This window comes from Pyrus communis, chromosome 3, assembly GCF_041283825.1.
Source record: "Pyrus communis isolate YQ-2024b chromosome 3, ASM4128382v1, whole genome shotgun sequence".
Lineage (NCBI taxonomy): Eukaryota > Viridiplantae > Streptophyta > Magnoliopsida > Rosales > Rosaceae > Pyrus > Pyrus communis.
In genome coordinates this window covers 4,991,277-5,007,846 of record NC_142567.1, presented here as the reverse complement: position 1 = coordinate 5,007,846, position 16,570 = coordinate 4,991,277, and the positions used below count along the sequence as shown (strand labels likewise).

At 37.5% G+C, this 16,570-nt stretch overlaps 3 protein-coding genes across 4 annotated transcripts; 1 reads left to right on the top strand and 2 right to left on the bottom strand.

The window, feature by feature from the left end:
- Positions 1-448: 448 nt before the first annotated feature.
- Positions 449-7,140, bottom strand: LOC137715712 (choline transporter protein 1). 2 transcript variants are annotated; one of them, XR_015960532.1, is made up of 11 exons: positions 6,703-7,093; positions 5,569-5,927; positions 5,189-5,334; positions 4,674-4,857; positions 4,043-4,116; positions 3,843-3,956; positions 2,628-2,984; positions 1,945-2,205; positions 1,137-1,364; positions 656-921; positions 449-578 (listed from the first exon to the last, which is right to left on the bottom strand). XR_015960532.1 is itself a non-coding variant. In XM_068455053.2 (10 exons), exons 1-10 carry the CDS (start codon positions 6,885-6,887, stop codon positions 709-711), a joined length of 2,121 nt encoding a protein of 706 aa, XP_068311154.2. In that variant the 5' UTR covers positions 6,888-7,140; the 3' UTR covers positions 449-708. The 2 variants fall into 2 exon arrangements, 1 of the variants encoding a protein (XP_068311154.2); XM_068455053.2 differs by having other exon boundaries at positions 449-921; positions 6,703-7,140.
- A 2,551-nt stretch (positions 7,141-9,691) lies between these two features.
- On the top strand, positions 9,692-11,148 carry LOC137714541 (putative F-box/LRR-repeat protein At3g49150). The gene is made up of 2 exons (XM_068453734.2): positions 9,692-10,772; positions 10,964-11,148. Exons 1-2 carry the CDS (start codon positions 9,843-9,845, stop codon positions 11,015-11,017), a joined length of 984 nt encoding a protein of 327 aa, XP_068309835.2. The 5' UTR covers positions 9,692-9,842; the 3' UTR covers positions 11,018-11,148.
- A 538-nt stretch (positions 11,149-11,686) lies between these two features.
- On the bottom strand, positions 11,687-15,918 carry LOC137715808 (uncharacterized). The gene is made up of 8 exons (XM_068455157.2): positions 14,522-15,918; positions 14,356-14,401; positions 14,108-14,157; positions 13,880-13,921; positions 12,967-13,080; positions 12,324-12,402; positions 12,144-12,215; positions 11,687-12,058 (listed from the first exon to the last, which is right to left on the bottom strand). The coding sequence occupies exons 1-8, from the start codon at positions 15,094-15,096 to the stop codon at positions 12,011-12,013; spliced, it is 1,026 nt and encodes a 341-aa protein (XP_068311258.2). The 5' UTR covers positions 15,097-15,918; the 3' UTR covers positions 11,687-12,010.
- Between the last annotated feature and the right edge of the window lie 652 nt (positions 15,919-16,570).

Below are 16,570 nucleotides of genomic sequence, written 5' to 3'. Positions count from 1 at the left end.
ATTCGTCATTGTGCCCGATCTTGGTTATAACAAATTTGTATTCCCTCTCCTTTTGGAACAAATAATTCCTCTCCTTTTGACATGTCATGCTTTTGACCTTAATTTCCTCCGATTAAGCATGCGTCTCTTGGGTTCAAACCTCTTAATCATGAACGATAGTGTTTGAATGAACTCATCCTTATATGCATTTGGACTGTCGACTGGTTACTGCGGTAGCCAACCCGGTCATCAGCAGAGTCTGCAATCTGTTGCTCTATAAGCAAATCGACGGTCGCCTATTAGGGTCCGACCTGTCAGTCTGTGTACTTCACTCAACATGAATTATAGCAGTCGTCTGAAGATAAGACACTGCACATACTCTACTTGTTCTCACGGCAACAAAAGCATTCATGTCCGTGAGAATGCAGGCTAGTAATTTACCAGATACAAAAGTTGGCATGCTGAGCGATTTCTTAGAGAACTTCATAGCATTGCACATACTCTAATTTCAATCATTTCTTTCAAATGTGTGGCATTCGCATACACGAATATTTTCCAATCTTTTATAGAGGCACCCTTTTTTTTCCTTTCGGTTTCGCCTAACACTCGAATATATACAGCTAGAACTCAAAAATTCAAGGACTAGGATAAATACTGGGGGGCTGGATTATAGCACCTTACAAAAGGATTCTCAAATTTCATCATCAAGCAAAGATTGAGAAAGTAAAATTATACATCTAAGCTGTTTGATTGGGGTCCTTGGGTGAGTCTCTGCATCTCGTTTTGGTCGTTTAGAGTTTCGATCAGAAGTGGCGGAGCATATTGGGCAGTCCCTTGGTGCTCTTCAGAATCCTGGCAGAATGAAAGAATGATGGTATCGATTGACATCTCCACCACTGCAAAGAAAAGAGTGGCAACCACATAACCAAGACCCCAGCAAACCTGCACAAACATACAAGAGAAGATTAATGACGGAACATATTCTACCCGACCATTGTGCTCTGGTTCGTCGATGGAAAATATACTATGGGCAACATAAGGAAAACTTCATTGATGAAAGAGGTTTGTTCATCCACTTTCCTGCCCTAGCTGTATTTCTTTTCATCAGATAATGGAAAATCGTCACAAAAACACGCCATCTTAGATCATAAACATACCAAGACAGGAAACAGTGGAGAAGTGATCTTGTTGTGGGCAGATTTGTATTTGTGGGTATCCAACATCAGGAAAGCAAAGAGGGCTGTTGAGAGGCTGACACATAATTTTCCAAGGAATAGGATAACATCTCCAATTACATTCACCCTCCCTATCCGAAGAATGTTACTAAGGATCAAATCTGTTGCGATTGCAGAAGCGTTGCAGAAGCTTTTACCTGTTATCGCAATCTGCAAAGTACAAGCACATTTTTAATAAATCAGTCAGGTGCACAAACTATATAGAACAAAAGGTATAAAAAAATTCAGCAACCGGGTCTGAGACCCAGAATGAATAATGCAATAAGCACATAAAAAGAGGAAGAACACGACTATATTGTCATGTTTGGCACTCATGTAGTACTGTGGCCTGTGGGTCACAAAAAAGTGAGCATACTCCGTAGTTTCATGTGCCTTTTCTCACTTTAATCTTTCAAGCTTCTCATAGTTTTTATTTCATACTTTTACCCACTCTGACTACGTGTAGCCAGGTCCCATAGTCATGTTACACAACGCACGAGTTTCAAAAGAGGCATGTAACTCACACTACAATCCTGAAATTGCATACAGGAAACATGTTTAAGACATGAGAATACTATTGGAGATGCATTATTTAATCTTGAAAAATATTATTTTCAAAATTACTGGTTGAGACATTCGCAATCTCGTCAAGCCAACAAATAAGCTCCTCTTATGCATTTTCCATACAAGGATGAATGAATATGAACAAACACATGAGCAATTGTGCTGGATACTAGTTATGTCAAATTACCATAATGTAGGCATTGCGATTGACTGATCTGATTGTCCACTCAATACACATCAGGCAAAATCTAGAAGTATGGTACACCGCCTTTCCGAAGCAGTTATTGGGTGTGGTTCCACCAACTTTTATTCTGCGACGAATTGACTCAAGCATAAAGCGGATTGATTCCACAAATGACACGATCAGGGAGCCGAGAGCAACCGACCCAAGGTTATAGCGCGCAAGCCTTCTCATGGAGGCAAAGACCGGAAGAAATGGAATTTCCGGCTGCATTGAAGAAAATGATGAGAAATTGAAGAAAAAACCGACTCACAATGAAATAAAATTGAACTGGTCCTCATAAAGAAAATCTCAGGCAACTCGATTTGGAGTTACTAAAGACAAGGTCCACAATATTCAGACTCCAGTAGCTATTACGTATGTTTGGGGTGACAGTTCCCGAAGATAAATTCAAATGTATAGACACATGCAGAATATTACTAAGGAACCTTATGTTTTAAGAAGTATGAATATTACTAAACTATTTGATGCTATAATATCAACCTAGCATTCAACTCCAAGTATCATGTTTATATACCTATATTGTTCATTCTTGCAATCCAAATAACAAAGATGAAATCCAGACTTATAAAAGAGGCCTACAAGCAAACTTTGAGGTAACCATCTATGCATACAACTTAGTCACTTACTGAAGTTTCACCACGAGCCCAATAATAAGAGGCAACAGAACCCGCAATAACTGTGGAAGAGCATGCTATAAAAAACTGGGTAGCCCAATATCCCCCAAATAGGTGGAAAAGGATGGAAACTCCAATATGAGGAGTGTAATGAATGCTATAGCCGCAACAATGATCACAGTTGACTCGTTTTGATACAAGATCATAAGCACAGCAGTTCAAATTGCAGTCATTCTGGACTACCTGCCCGGAACTTAACAGATGGAAAGCAGCTGAAAACCAGAACATGTAGAAAATTGCAAGGATGATATATGGAATGACTGGAAATATAATGAGCGCCTGAGCTTCTCCTATGACCTTTGCAGCAACCTGCATACAGTTTAACGTATAGAGCCATTAAAGTTAAAAGTAAAAACTTCTGATGACGAGGACTATTCGGTATTACGTTAAATCAAGCTATGAGTGCTGGTATTCCCAGATGTGGAAGGTGCACATGTTGGATGTGCTCCTGGAAACAACAACAAAGCCTTGTCCCACTAAGTGGGATCGGCTGTATCAATCCTAGAACATGGCTCAACAGAACCTCTGATGCATAAATAATACATAATTACTTCACTGTCTTAAACTAATCAGCATTCTTCCACAAATTAAAAAAGTCTATTTTTGTAATAGTGGGTAACATGGCTCAACAGAACCTCTAATGCATATTAGCTACACTCAGTCCTGCTCTATACAAGTTCCTGACCATCGTAAATTTTCTTTACTTGACAACTTGAATCAGTAAGACATCAAAGGATAAATATGGATTAGTGGAACAATCCATAAAATCTTTCTTTGTACTTCCAGTTTTAGTATATTTCATGCAACTCCAAATGTGGACTTGTGGCACAATCCAAAAGAAAAATCTTATGCCTAAACAATCTCTAAATACATAGAGGTCGCTTGTCCATTATTCATTGTATACTCTCTCTCATTCTGTACGTTTTTTCTTAACCAAAAATTCAGAGGGAAACAATATCCTAGCCTAAATCAAAGGCTAATACCTAAAACCTACATCAACATTTTACTTTGCATATATTACCTACAACTTCTTGGAGAGTATTTAGTTCTCAAAGCAGAGAAACCGTAACAATTTGAAATCAAACGGTCCCGACAACTTTAAGTATCATCAACTTTTACCATTTATTGTTCTTACAATTTCAAATGATTAAATTGGACATGACTTGCCTTAAGAACAGATGTTGCCATAAGGATGCGGCGAACTATGGCAATTGATGTAAGAACAGCAACAACCATAATAAAGGTCATAATAATAGCAACAACACGGAGATGATGTAACTCCTGAAATATTGAAACCATTGAGTTAGTTGAAGATACATACAGACAGCTTCCAAGTTTAGGAGTGCTCAGTTAAAGAAGGTACACACCCTTCCAGTTATGCGGATGTATGGATCGTGCTCACCAATGATTGGGGAGATGCCATCATTTCCTATCCATCCAGCTAAAACCAAACAAGAAAAATAAATTCAGCACTGCATTCTGTTGCATTTTATCCACTCTACAAGCATAAAACTCAAGTAAAGAAATAGAAAACTAGAATATGTGAAACAATATGCTTGAGTCTAAAATAAGTATCGGTGTTCACAATGAAACAAAAGTATCCAACAAGAATGCTGAAACAAAAAGATGCATTTGTATTAGATCTTGGGAAATCTCGGAAATGACTTTTTAGATACTAAATTTGGAGAACAGAGTTATTAACATTGACAAAACAGTCCTAGACATTCTTTCCCATGTTCACTTCAAAATCTGCTTGATGACCATAGCTATACTAATTCTTCCTTTCCCTCTTCCCCTCTTCCACTCTCCCTTTCTCATATATAAGAACCGTCAAAATTTGTAACAAACTAACAACAGGAATATTGATAGCTAATGATGAATAAGATCCAACTGGAAGAAGGGGTGAGGAAGGCAGGACTAAAGGTCATTGCAACTTTAAAACCTAAAGCATGGTTTACCAAACAAGAGGATAACGCACAGTAAGAGATAGCTCTCAACCTTTCAAGTAATAGAACATTGTGACTGCTATCATGAGAATATTAAGGAGGCCGACTGTAATCCAAGGCATTGCAGCAACAAAATGACGAATAAGAAGCAGCCAAATCACAGATAGAAAAAGTGGCAATATTCCTCCACAAACAATCAGCACTGGCCATGCCTTTCCAATATCAGCCATGTATCTCTGTAAACAATGAACTTTTAGAGCTGTCGAATATGAAAACAGTATATGCACTACTAACAAAAGGATGCACCTAGGTACTGTCAATGAGGATAGCTCTTTCGAGATAAATATCAACAATAGCACTAATAGCCAAATTTACTAAATTAACTATGTAAATGAAAACGCAACATGGTGAATCAAAAACTAGTTTTAGCCACTAATTATGTTCTTTGTTAAATTATTATGCAAATTGCAAACAAAGTCAAATGCAGAAAACTTTATACATTTTCACAGAATTTAGGAACTATCCTCATTATAAAAAAGTAAAAGTAGAAAACAAACGCTGCTCGACCTTAAAGACAGATGCCCGAGAATTGATGGCCTTGTGAATAGATTTGTCTATAATAATGTCCTCATTGATATTCACTCCACCCATTTGCTGCCAATGCCTCAAAGATACGTTGGACGGACGAGCAATAAATTGGCAGGTCCAATAAACTGTGAAAGAAACAGTTTGCAGTAATGTTACACTGAAAGAACAAAAGATACATGCAATGAAAGCATAAAGGGACTACAGTTCTTCACTATATGTCAAAAGTTTTCTCCCACTGATAAACACATGTACACAACAAACATGACATATGCAACAGAAAATATTTGTGCAGGAACACAATTAATAAATATAATATATGATACAGTTTACTGGTCCCTAACGAAAGTGAGTTCATTTACCATTTACACTGGGAAATATGACTGGGTAGCAAGGACCCTGAAGTTGAAGAGAGGTGTTTCTCATTTCTGGTGTAAGAAACTCATAATAATCATAATTCCTGTCGATCCAATCACCCATTTTGAGACGGATATCTCCATCAGGATAATCACACACCCAACTTAATGAATCTTCAGATGGGGTAGGGCAATCCATTAAGCATATACTCCGAGCATTGGCCAACTTGAATTGATTGTCTTTTAAACCACTTAGGTAAACCTGGTTAGGATTTAACCAATATTTGAGTTCCAGTTCACGAAGATCAGGTTTTGCATGCTTGTCACCACAAACATTTCCTTTGTAGTCCAGTCCATAAGTGAGCCTGATCAACCACAACACTATTAATGAAAATGACAAAACAAAGTAAAGATAATTCAACTATGTGGAAGAAATGTAACCGCAGGGTAGCAAAATAGAGCAAGCATACAGAATTGATACAATGTAGCGAAATGTACACAAAACTAGTGCACAAAACTGAACGAAATCCAAAAGGACTGCAGACCAACCCAAGTAAAATGCAGTAATGGTTATCTAAACATAAAGAAGGAAACCTGCCAGAAGAAAATGTACCAAAACTAAAATAGCATTTCGACTTTCGAAAAAAGGAATGGCATCTAGTTTCTGTACTAACGAATCACATATACACAAAATCATTGTTTCATTTCAGCTTCTTACCTTAATTTCTCCAGCAGCAAAACTTCAATTGAAAAGAGAAAACTGAGGGAAATTGAAAACCCAACAAAGATACTATTACTAAAAATACACCCAATTGAGAAGAATACCAATGTTGCTAAAAACTCACAACCACCAAACCGCGTCATATGTTTTAAGGTAGCTCCTTGGTGCTTAAAAAAAAAAAAGACAATTGGGGACCAAATCCAAATAAATAAAGCAATTTCTGGTCTCATTTATTCCAACAGAGAAGTAACAGTGTGTAAATGGAGAAAACCCCAACAAAATAAACACCCATTTTGCAGTATCCCGTATTTCTGAGCTAAAAAGGAACCAATTTGAGAGCCAATGATTCTTACCTTAAAAATCACAAAAAGAAGAAAAATTTTGCCAAAAAATGAAAGGGGCATGGCTAAGTTTCTTACCTTAAAGGGTTTCCTTGGTTGAATCCAAAGCTGGAGTTAACAATCATGGCAACCCAGAAGGCTATGAAGATTACGAGGAAGACAAGGTCCCTGCATTTCCTGTTGTGCCTAATGATTGAACCCATTTGGGCACTCCCATCACTTGGTGGGTACCTCCCTATCACTGCCCCCATAGGACCCCTCATTTCTCTCAGTGAATACCACACTCGCAGACACAGAGATTGTTTATCTCTCTGTCAATCTTCTTCAACAACGAGAGAGAGAGAGAGAAAGATGAAAAGACAGCAGGAGGAGGGGTAGTGTAGGTTGGACTAGGAGTGTGTGAAAGGACCTGAGGGTTTTCTAGATGTGGAATCCTTGTTTAAAGAAGTCCTCTCTCTTTCAGACTTCCAGACAAAGATATCACTAAACCGGGTTGATCATTCGTTACCTATGTTCTTGTCAAGTGGCTCGGCTTGCACCCTTATACTATGGCTCATTGGCTACTAAATTACTATTGTCTTTTTCTTTTCTTCCATTTAGACATATCAAATGAGAGGCAATGAAATTTAGAATTTCGATGCAGAGGTGAATGCTGTAAATAAATAAGTTTGTAGTGTGATAATAATAAGTTTTTATTTTATTATATATGGTTTTATTGTAGTAAAATATAATTTGGGAAAATAATTTTCACACATCTTTTTTCTCTTGCACACCTGTATTTATTTATTTTTGCTGATTCTCTTTAGATTAATTTAATATAATGGTTAGAAATAAATTAGAGTGTGTACATGAAAATAAAAATGTGTGTGGAAATTACTTCTTTAATTTTCTTATATTTTGTGTATATTACATAAAGAATTTAATGAAGACAATATTCTCTGACTGTTCATATGCGACATTAGACTCATCAGGTTAGGTTATTGTTTTTTTTTTTTTTTGTAATATGTCAATTGTCTTCTATATAAGGAAAACTTCATTGATCCAAAAAACAAAAAAGCAAAACAAGAAAATGAATTGTTATTAGCATTCCAAAAATCTCATTATACACTCCTCATAGGTGTATTTTTTTCTAATTATATAAAATTTAGAATGTTAAATGAGATTTTTAAAGTACTAATAACAATTATCATAAGAAAAAATTGCATAATAAATTAGTGTGTGAAAGGACCAAATGAGCCATTAAAAGTAAAGCAGCTCAGAGTCCTAGCCGCTGCACAAAACAAGCCAGCATGGGTGGCTACATTAATATATTATTAATTAAGTACTAACATTTGCTTACACACTCTGTGCCTATGAACACATTTTTTTAGAAAATAAAAAGAAGAGAGAGAGAGGTTTTTGTTTTCGATTTTTTTTTAACTTTTAAATATTAAAGATATTTTAACATCACTTGTATATGAGATTTCAATAAAAACAATAAAATTTAGACCTATAAAATTACGTTATTGCCCATCATTTTTTGTGTGTGATAGAAGATTAAGTTATCATTTCACCCTCTTTTAATTGACAAAGAATATTTCATCAATTAATAAAGATTAATAAAGAATCTAATTAGAATTTTGATTATATTTAAATCCAGTAATTCTGCCGCTTAGCGGATAATAAAGACACATTCTGTGACAGAGACACTGACAAGGACATGTTAGTGTGCAATTGCAGTGCTCAGCTATGTTCTTGTGCTCACTCTGCCAGCCGTTGGATTTGGTCCCTCTCTCGTATCCATATCCAAATGAGCATGAGCCTTTACTTTAACCCTATCTTCTCTTTCCAGCTTTCAACATTCCCCAATTTACGAATTAATTTTTTTTCTTTTTTTTTTAACAAATAATATTATCTACATTAAGGACGAAGAAGTAGGTTTACCTTCACAATGGACTTACTAAGTGGTAAATAAATTATTTTATTTGAAATGAAATACTTTTATGTTTGTGAGTCACTATTTATCAATAATGAGCCATTATTTATCAATAAGATAGCGATTGTAACGAGCTTGTAATTTAAATGCTTAAGAGAATTTAATTTTGGCATCAATAAATTCGTTTACCTTTCTCAATATCGTTTAGATAAAAAGAAAATAAAATTTTGAAGAGGTGAAACTTTTTCTCACAATGGACTTACTAAGTGGTAATTAAATTATTTTATTTGAAATGAAATACTTTTATGTTTGTGAGTCACTATTTATCAATAATGAATCATTATTTATCAATAAGATAGCGATCGTAACGAGCTTGTAATTTAAATGCTTAAGAGAATTTAATTTTGGCATCAGTAAATTCGTTTACCTTTCTCAATATCGTTTAGATAAAAAGAAAATAAAATTTTGAAGAGGTGAAACTGTTTCTGTTCTTCAATAAACGACGTCAATTTCTTTCAATTGATAAATTATTCATTCGCACGATAACATGCGAATGTTATGTATACGAATCTCACATTACAATCTATAACCTATGCCATAATATTGTCAGCCCTCGAACACCCTTTTCCTATTAAGTAAGACGCCATAATATTAACTTGGATGGAAAGAAGTCACGAAACTGGATATTCGTGAATATGAGAGAGATAATAAGTACGAGATCAGCTACCCTTGACTTAATCAAATCTTAATTTTTATTTTTAATGTAATGGGTTACAGATTGTAATGTAAGTCTCTTAAAATAATGTGGAATATTCTGAGTTCCTTGATACGCAAGAAACGAATTGCACCTGAAAGTCTCTTAAAAGGTAATTACTTGCTCTTCAAGTTTCAACTCCACGGTTCCTATTGGGAAAGGAACTCTCCCCTCCACTATAAATAGGCCGGAATTTAGTTTCCATAGGCACGCCGCCCGCAAGCCTCCGGTTTTCTTTTCTCCATCTGTTTTGTAGGGTTTCGGCGTGGCGGCGGCGCTGTAAAGAGCACTGATCAGTTTCAAGCCTAGGGGGATTCTCCAGAAATTCTGGCATCAAAAAACGTCGAAGATAAGTTATCAGCTTGCTTCGAATTTCTGTTGATTTTCGAGTTTTAGTTGGATTTGTTCCCCAATATCCTCAAACATCCAATTCTCGACCAAACCCTATAACTATTTTCCATGATTCGTCGGAGAACAACCCCAAGAACTCAAATTTCTGAGCCACTGAAAAAGAAAGCAAGATGAGAAGAAAAAGGAGGAGAAGAAGACATGATCACCAGATTACCGGAGGATATTTGCTGCCATATTCTCACATTCTTGCCAATTACACATGCCGTGGCCACTAGCGTGCTCTGCAAGAAGTGGAAAAACCTATGGACTTCTGCTTCCTTCACAAACCTAGAGCTTGATGACCGGTTACTGCTTCTCCGCGAAAGCTCCAAAACCATGTCCGACTACGCTTCCCTATTCGCCACCTTCGTTATCAACGTGCTCCGCCTCATCAATTTGCCATGCATACGAAAACTCGCATTCTTTTGCTCCGACCATAAGAATTTGAATTGTATAAATTCTTGGTTGCTTCGTGCATGCACATCCAATACAGTTGAGGTCGAGATCAGGATTTCTTACACGGAAAACCCTATTGAACTGCCTCAAATTTTGTATGTCAGCACTTCACTTCTCGTACTAAAACTAAATGGGAATATACGGCCGGATTTTCCTCCCGATTGCGTGTGTTTTCCGAGCCTCAAGGTTCTCTGGATAAAGGTTTGTAGCGAAGATGGTATTAGTTTTACGGAGAAGCTTCTCCACATCTGCCGTGTGCTTGAAGATTTCTTCATAAAGGGTGACATACTGAACAAGAAAAGGGAATTGGTTTTAAAGGTGAAATCGAATACCCTCAAGAGGTTGAAGATTGAATGTCTGGTGCATAATTTCAATGCTGATATTGACTATAGCTTTGCGGTTGATTGCCCGAACCTCAAGAACCTTGAGCTCTGCGATGACTTCTTGGCCAAGTATAGAATCACTGCGGGTTTGAAGGTTCTCGATTATGCGAAGATTTGTGTCGGAGACCCTTCAGCAGATTACTGTAAACTTGAGCTTTATTTCGAGGTCAACCACTCAAATCGTGCATTCGAGCTTCTTGAAGCACTCTCAAACGTCAAGTCCTTATCGTTGTCCGGAGGTACTACAGGGGTAAGTTTCTATGCTTTCCGTTAACTTTATATTATTCACATTCAATTAGATTGATTCTTGCCTGAATATGAGGTCCAAATTACCAGAACTAAGTCATAACTACGTTTCATTCACCATTTGAGTTAAGTACTACATATGCAGCGTATAGAAACTAACCATGTTTTTTGCTTGTGAATGTTTTGCATGTCAAGGCGGTCGGCTATTCCTACGAGACTCGGGACAACGTAGAAGATATTTCGCGGTAAGGTTTCCTTTCCTTGCGTGTTTGGAACTCGTTTTCTGTACTTGTGAGAGCTGGAACTTATTGGCGTTGCTTCTACATAGCTCTCCTAAACTGCAGTACCTTATCTTGAGAATCGACTGGAGATGAAAGAGAGACTTTGCCTTCACAAGATTGTTGTACAAAATGCCGGAATGCTTGGCGCTCTGCCTTCAAGAAATCGAGATTTTGGGGTTCGAAGGGGCGTTGTACGAGTTGACAGTGGTAGAGTTCCTTTTAGCTCATGCCGAAGTTTTGCAAAAAATGAGAATCCATGTCCAAGAAGTAACACCAGATGCCGAGATGAGGTTCAGAGATCAAGTGTTGGAATATCCGAGAGCTTCAGAAGCATGTCAAGTGGAGATGATCTCAACCACAAAAATCGAAAATTGAAAGATTAAATTATCTTTCAAATTCATGCTCATCTGTCGACTCTGCAATTTCCGAGTATGTTTCCTCTCATTTTAGTCTTACATATAGGGTGTAAATCGGTCCGAAACAGCTCGAGCTTGCACCGAGTTTGGCTCTAAGTCTTTTACAGCCTAATATTTTGAGGCATCTGAAATTTAACATTTGTTCCTTTCTGAGAGAGTCGTTATTATTCATTCAGTAATGCTACCTAGACACACGAAACCACCTCTCAAATACACATGGATCCCGCATACAAGGTCTCTTAATAATATCTGTGTTCTCAAAAGCACAAAGGAGATGGGTGACTTTCATGATGATCAATGTGCTAAGAAAAACAGTAAACAACATACATCCCTTACTATGCACCTTCAAAAATGGCTAAACCGCTGAGGAGAACGACGGTCACCAAATATTACATCCTAGAATGTATGACAACCAGGCTAAAGTGGGCACCAGATACAGAGGGTACCTTAACAGTTCAGTCTAGCTATGAATTTATGCATGTAAGTTTCTTTTTTATAGTAGAAACCTGACGGAATTAAACTCTTGAAATTACAGTGAACCTTTTTCACACAGCAGCATCAGGGTCCAACCTTCTCTGAATAGCAGCGGCAGCCTGAAAATAAGAGGTAATACCATAAACAAAAAGCGAGAAATGACTTTAAGAATTACACCAAGACCGCTCAGTTACTTATCCTCACCTCCATGTTTCCAATCTTGTACTGGTAAGCCATCTCTTCCCTTAGTTGAGCTTGCTCTTTCATTGCTTGTGCCTGAAAATTGAAATACTTGAAGAGTGACAAAGTGTCCTTCGACTTGGGATGGATTTTAGGTACAATAAACAAGTTGAACGTTATAAGAATGATGAAACAGAAACACACCAGTCCACTCTGCATTGAGCGCTTCAGAGCCTCTACTTCTTCTTCCTTTTGCTTTTCACGCACTTGCATCATTTCTTGCCTGAATAGCAATGAATAATATAATATTATTAACCAAACCCAAGAATGTAAATTTGGTCCAACAGATCCAAAACGGTATATTATGTTTCTCCCATCCTGTATAGATAAACAGTTGCCTGAACATTTTTTTCTTTGCATGCAAATCCCAAAATAAACTTTCTAACACAATTTTACTTACAAGTACCTTTTGCTATCCCTTTACATTGTCTATAATAAAGGTTGTAAAAGTTCCTTTTGTTTTTGCTTTTTTTGCCAAAATATTATTATGGTGGTGCTATTCACACACCCCCTGTTAATTTCTGTCCTTTGATCATCTTTAATTCATTCAATCTGACGGCCGGAAATTAAGAGGGTGTGTGGATAGCACCACCCTATTATTAAGTAAGTACAGCTACGTGAATTATTAATTGTCCTATAGTACAAAATAAAGTTACTAGACAAAATGTGAAAGCCACAGTACAAGTGAGTGATTGAAACATTTGCTATTCCAATGAAAACTATATGAATGTATTGAAATTGAAAGTTGCTAAAACTAGTCTTACAATGAAATAGCAATAAAACATACCGTTTTTGTTCTTCGTCATTGAATACAATACGTTCAGTTGGCGTAGCCTTCTTAAAACCTCTTTTAATTTCCTTCTCCATTTTATGCCTATAGTAATTATCAAGGCTGTAGTACCTGCAACCACAAAGGTTAAAGTAATTACTTTTCATTCTGTGGTATTATATTGTACATAATTTTGTATACGGGCATGCACTTTCACAGGATTTCTAGCGAAGATGATTAACAAGTAAAGGAAAAGGAAAGGTGAGAACATACAACCAATCTCCTCCTTACAAAACCATTCCCACCACCACCAAAAACAATGCCTTATCCCACTAACTTAGACGTGTAAAATTAAAAGCACACAACCCTTTTTAATTCAAATCTTATCTCCCCATTTTTTCATCTCGATTTAACTGAAGTCTGGCACGTTCTGTTGTCAAATTGTGAACCAAAATCATACATTGAGACACAAGGTCAACTAATCACCAATTCCAATCTGGCAACACAACATGTTAGGTTGTTTGGTTAGGTTATCGACAATGAGGGGTCACACGTAGTTATGATAACAACACTTGAAAGAATTAAGCAAATCAAGAAGCATATTTCACTAAATAGACCAAACACAGATTTCATTCACCTCTAAATCCTCAATACCTAAATGAAAAGTGTGAACACCACAACCACAGGTTCAAAATTAAATCGCGACCGATCAACATAAAGTAGCGTCTCATTTTATTAGGCCCAGCCTAATTTAGGTGCTTATGCATGTTAAGATACAAAATCTACAAAAAGAAAAATGCAAATCTAACTTTCCCCCTAAAAGGTGAGCATCGCAACCTCTTACATTACAACGACAAGGACAAAGGTTTATAACTTTTTCTTTTCGGACAAGTAAATTGAACTGCACCAAGATAATAGAGTAGAAGCTTACTTTTTCGAAGGGAAGGTAGCTGTATTGTGATCTTCCATGAACCTATTAAAAGAAAACAAATTTCTACTGAGATTGTACAATTCGAAAATTAAAAGAAAAACGCTAATAAGTTCTTGTGATCTTCATCATATAGATGGTGTCAGTGAAAATAAACCAAACAAGATGCCAAAATAAGATAGAAAATAAATGCAAACTCACAAACACACACACACACACACACACACTTACTGTTTGAACATCTGCTTCTCTTCCCAATTTGCCAGATGTTCCAGGTTCACCTAATGAAAGATAAAATAATTACCATTAAAACTATACTATCAACGACGGCAACTCGGAAATGGATCAACACATGGCTTCGAAACACATACAAATCAAAAGGAAAACTCTACAATCTTTGAAACTTTACGAATGAAATAAAACATCCTGCAAATGAATGGTTTCATGGGGTGGTAAAATAGTTGGAAACAATGAATTACCTGTTTTACTTCCTGTAACCATGCTGTGAACTCTGGTCGTTTGTTCCTACACACAACAGTAATCATCAAATTCGAATGGGAAAAGTAAATTTCTTTTTCCTATATTTTCTCAGCAGCCAAACAGAAAGTTAAGACCCTATAACCGTAGAATATTCAGCAAACATACCACATATCAGTTTCCCTGATGATCCCATACTTTCCCCACGAATTCGTCACCGCTCCTACCTTTCCTTTCTCCTTCTTCTCCTTCCTCTTCTTCTTTCTCTTCTCCTTCTTCTTCCTCTCTTCCTCCCTCTCTCTCATCCTCCTCTTCCTTTCCTTCTCTCTCTTCCTCCTCTTCCTTTCTCTGTCCTCGTCTTTCTCTCTCCTCTTCCTCCTTTTCCTCCTCCCGTCACTCTCGCTCTCACTCTCCGACTCCGAATCCGACCCGCTCTCCTCCGATTCCGACTCGGACTCCGAATCCGTATCCTCCTCGCTACTGTACCGCCTTCGGGATCTCCTCCGTCTTCTATCCCTTTTCACGTGCTTTTCATCGCCGGAATCGGTGATTTCCCGCTCTTTTCTTCTAGATTTACTGTATTTCCTGTCTTCTTCTTCGGACTCAGAATCCAAAATTTCGCTCGTTTTCTCGGATTTTCTCTTGTTTTCTTCCTCTTTCTCGGAACTTCTGCTTCGTCTATCCTCTTTCTCCGCGCTTCTGCTTCGTCTATCTGAAACGTTGCCGTTTCGATCTTTACCCATTTTTCTGTTCGGAGAGAGAGAGGGAGGGAGGGAGGGGGGGAGAGAGAGAGAGGAAGGGAGGGAGGGAGGGAAAGGGTCGAATTTACAGACGACGGAGGTGGTGAGCTAATAGAGTACTTTTTGTTTCTATGTTTTCTTCTGATGAGCGATGAGGTTAATATGGGCTTACAGGGCCAATATTGATACGGATCTGCAGCCCACTCTAAGTGAAAATCCAATGGGTAAGGTGAAATGGGCTAAAACAGAGGCCCTATATCGCATAAAAGAAAATAGAAAGTACGAACAAACAAAAGTTGCTGCTGATCAAACTGAATTCTTATTATAAAAGAATGGGGGTTTGATGCAAGGGTGTGATTGAATCCGAATTGGATTGCTTACGTATCTCAAGAAAATGAGACAACGCGTTTTTACATTGGGGTTCATCTTTGACGAAGATGCCACTTAGGCAGGTTTTTGAGATATTTCTCCTAGTCTACGCGTAGCAAACAACGTTGAGATTAATTGTGGTTGGATCCGTGATGAACGACCTATATATCTTCTCATTGTCGAGGAAGAATCAAACCACTTGTAGTTCGTTAGAGAGCCTTCAGTGATATTGGTTATGCTTGAGGATGTTCCACCTCGTAGTGATTGGAGTTTCCTTCCTATCCTTTTTGTGTTCACACGCCTCATATCCTCCTTAGATGCAATTTATGCTAAGGATGGGCTTCTTTGCCAGTCGTCGATCTTCCTTGTCATCGGTGAGCTCGTACTGATCAAACTTACCTTGATTCTTCTTCTCAACGGGCTCATCTTTCTTGGATTTACTCCTGACAAACTCCCAGTAATGCCTCTAATCGAATATATCCTTGATATGATCCCTGAGCGTACAACAGTTCCAAGCGGTGTGACTAATGCACTAGTGGAAGTAGCAGTACTCGTTTGGCTTTTTCTTGGCTAGATGGTCAGGAAGAAGAAATGGGCCTTTTAAGGAGAGGTTTGTCCTTGATGCTATGAAGGACATTGTTGATTGTATTGTTCAAGGTCACGTACTACTTCAACTTAGGTGAAGCTAGCTTATATTTGTGTTTTCCCATGTCATTCCGATAAGGAGAAAGGAATTGGGTGTCTCGGTCATCTCTTTTCCAATCAGACCTCTTCTTATGATCCATATCAAAGCTCGTGTTCCGAGTTCTATAATCCCAATCAGTGATCTCATCAGCGATATCAAAAAACTCCACCAAAGTGGCGTAGTTGTACTTCTTTTTATTCAATTTATGGATGAAAGGTAAATAAACATAAGGTCCTTGTTTGAATGCCATTATGGCGAGCTTAGTATTTAGCTTTTCGATCTTTGCCAATTCTACATGGAATCTCTTCAAGTAAGCTCTAAGACTCTCGTTCTTAGTTTGAGCAGTTATGCTAAAAATAGCTTCGTGATGTTTGCAAACATCACGAAACACATAGTGGGCGCCGTAAAAATGTTAGCAAGGTT

Coding starts and splice junctions, on each gene's coding strand:
- LOC137715712 (XM_068455053.2), bottom strand. CDS start 6,887: ATGAGGGGTCCTATGGGGGCAGTGATAGGGAGGTACCCACCAAGTGAT. Junction 4,858..5,188: donor CTCGGGCATCTGTCTTTAAG/GTCGAGCAGCGT, acceptor CATTGTTTACAG/AGATACATGGCTGATATTGG. Junction 3,957..4,042: donor ACATCCGCATAACTGGAAGG/GTGTGTACCTTC, acceptor TCAATATTTCAG/GAGTTACATCATCTCCGTGT.
- LOC137714541 (XM_068453734.2), top strand. CDS start 9,843: ATGATCACCAGATTACCGGAGGATATTTGCTGCCATATTCTCACATTC. Junction 10,773..10,963: donor TGTCCGGAGGTACTACAGGG/GTAAGTTTCTAT, acceptor TTGCATGTCAAG/GCGGTCGGCTATTCCTACGA.
- LOC137715808 (XM_068455157.2), bottom strand. CDS start 15,096: ATGGGTAAAGATCGAAACGGCAACGTTTCAGATAGACGAAGCAGAAGC. Junction 14,402..14,521: donor ATCAGGGAAACTGATATGTG/GTATGTTTGCTG, acceptor TGTTGTGTGTAG/GAACAAACGACCAGAGTTCA. Junction 12,216..12,323: donor GCTCAATGCAGAGTGGACTG/GTGTGTTTCTGT, acceptor TTCAATTTTCAG/GCACAAGCAATGAAAGAGCA.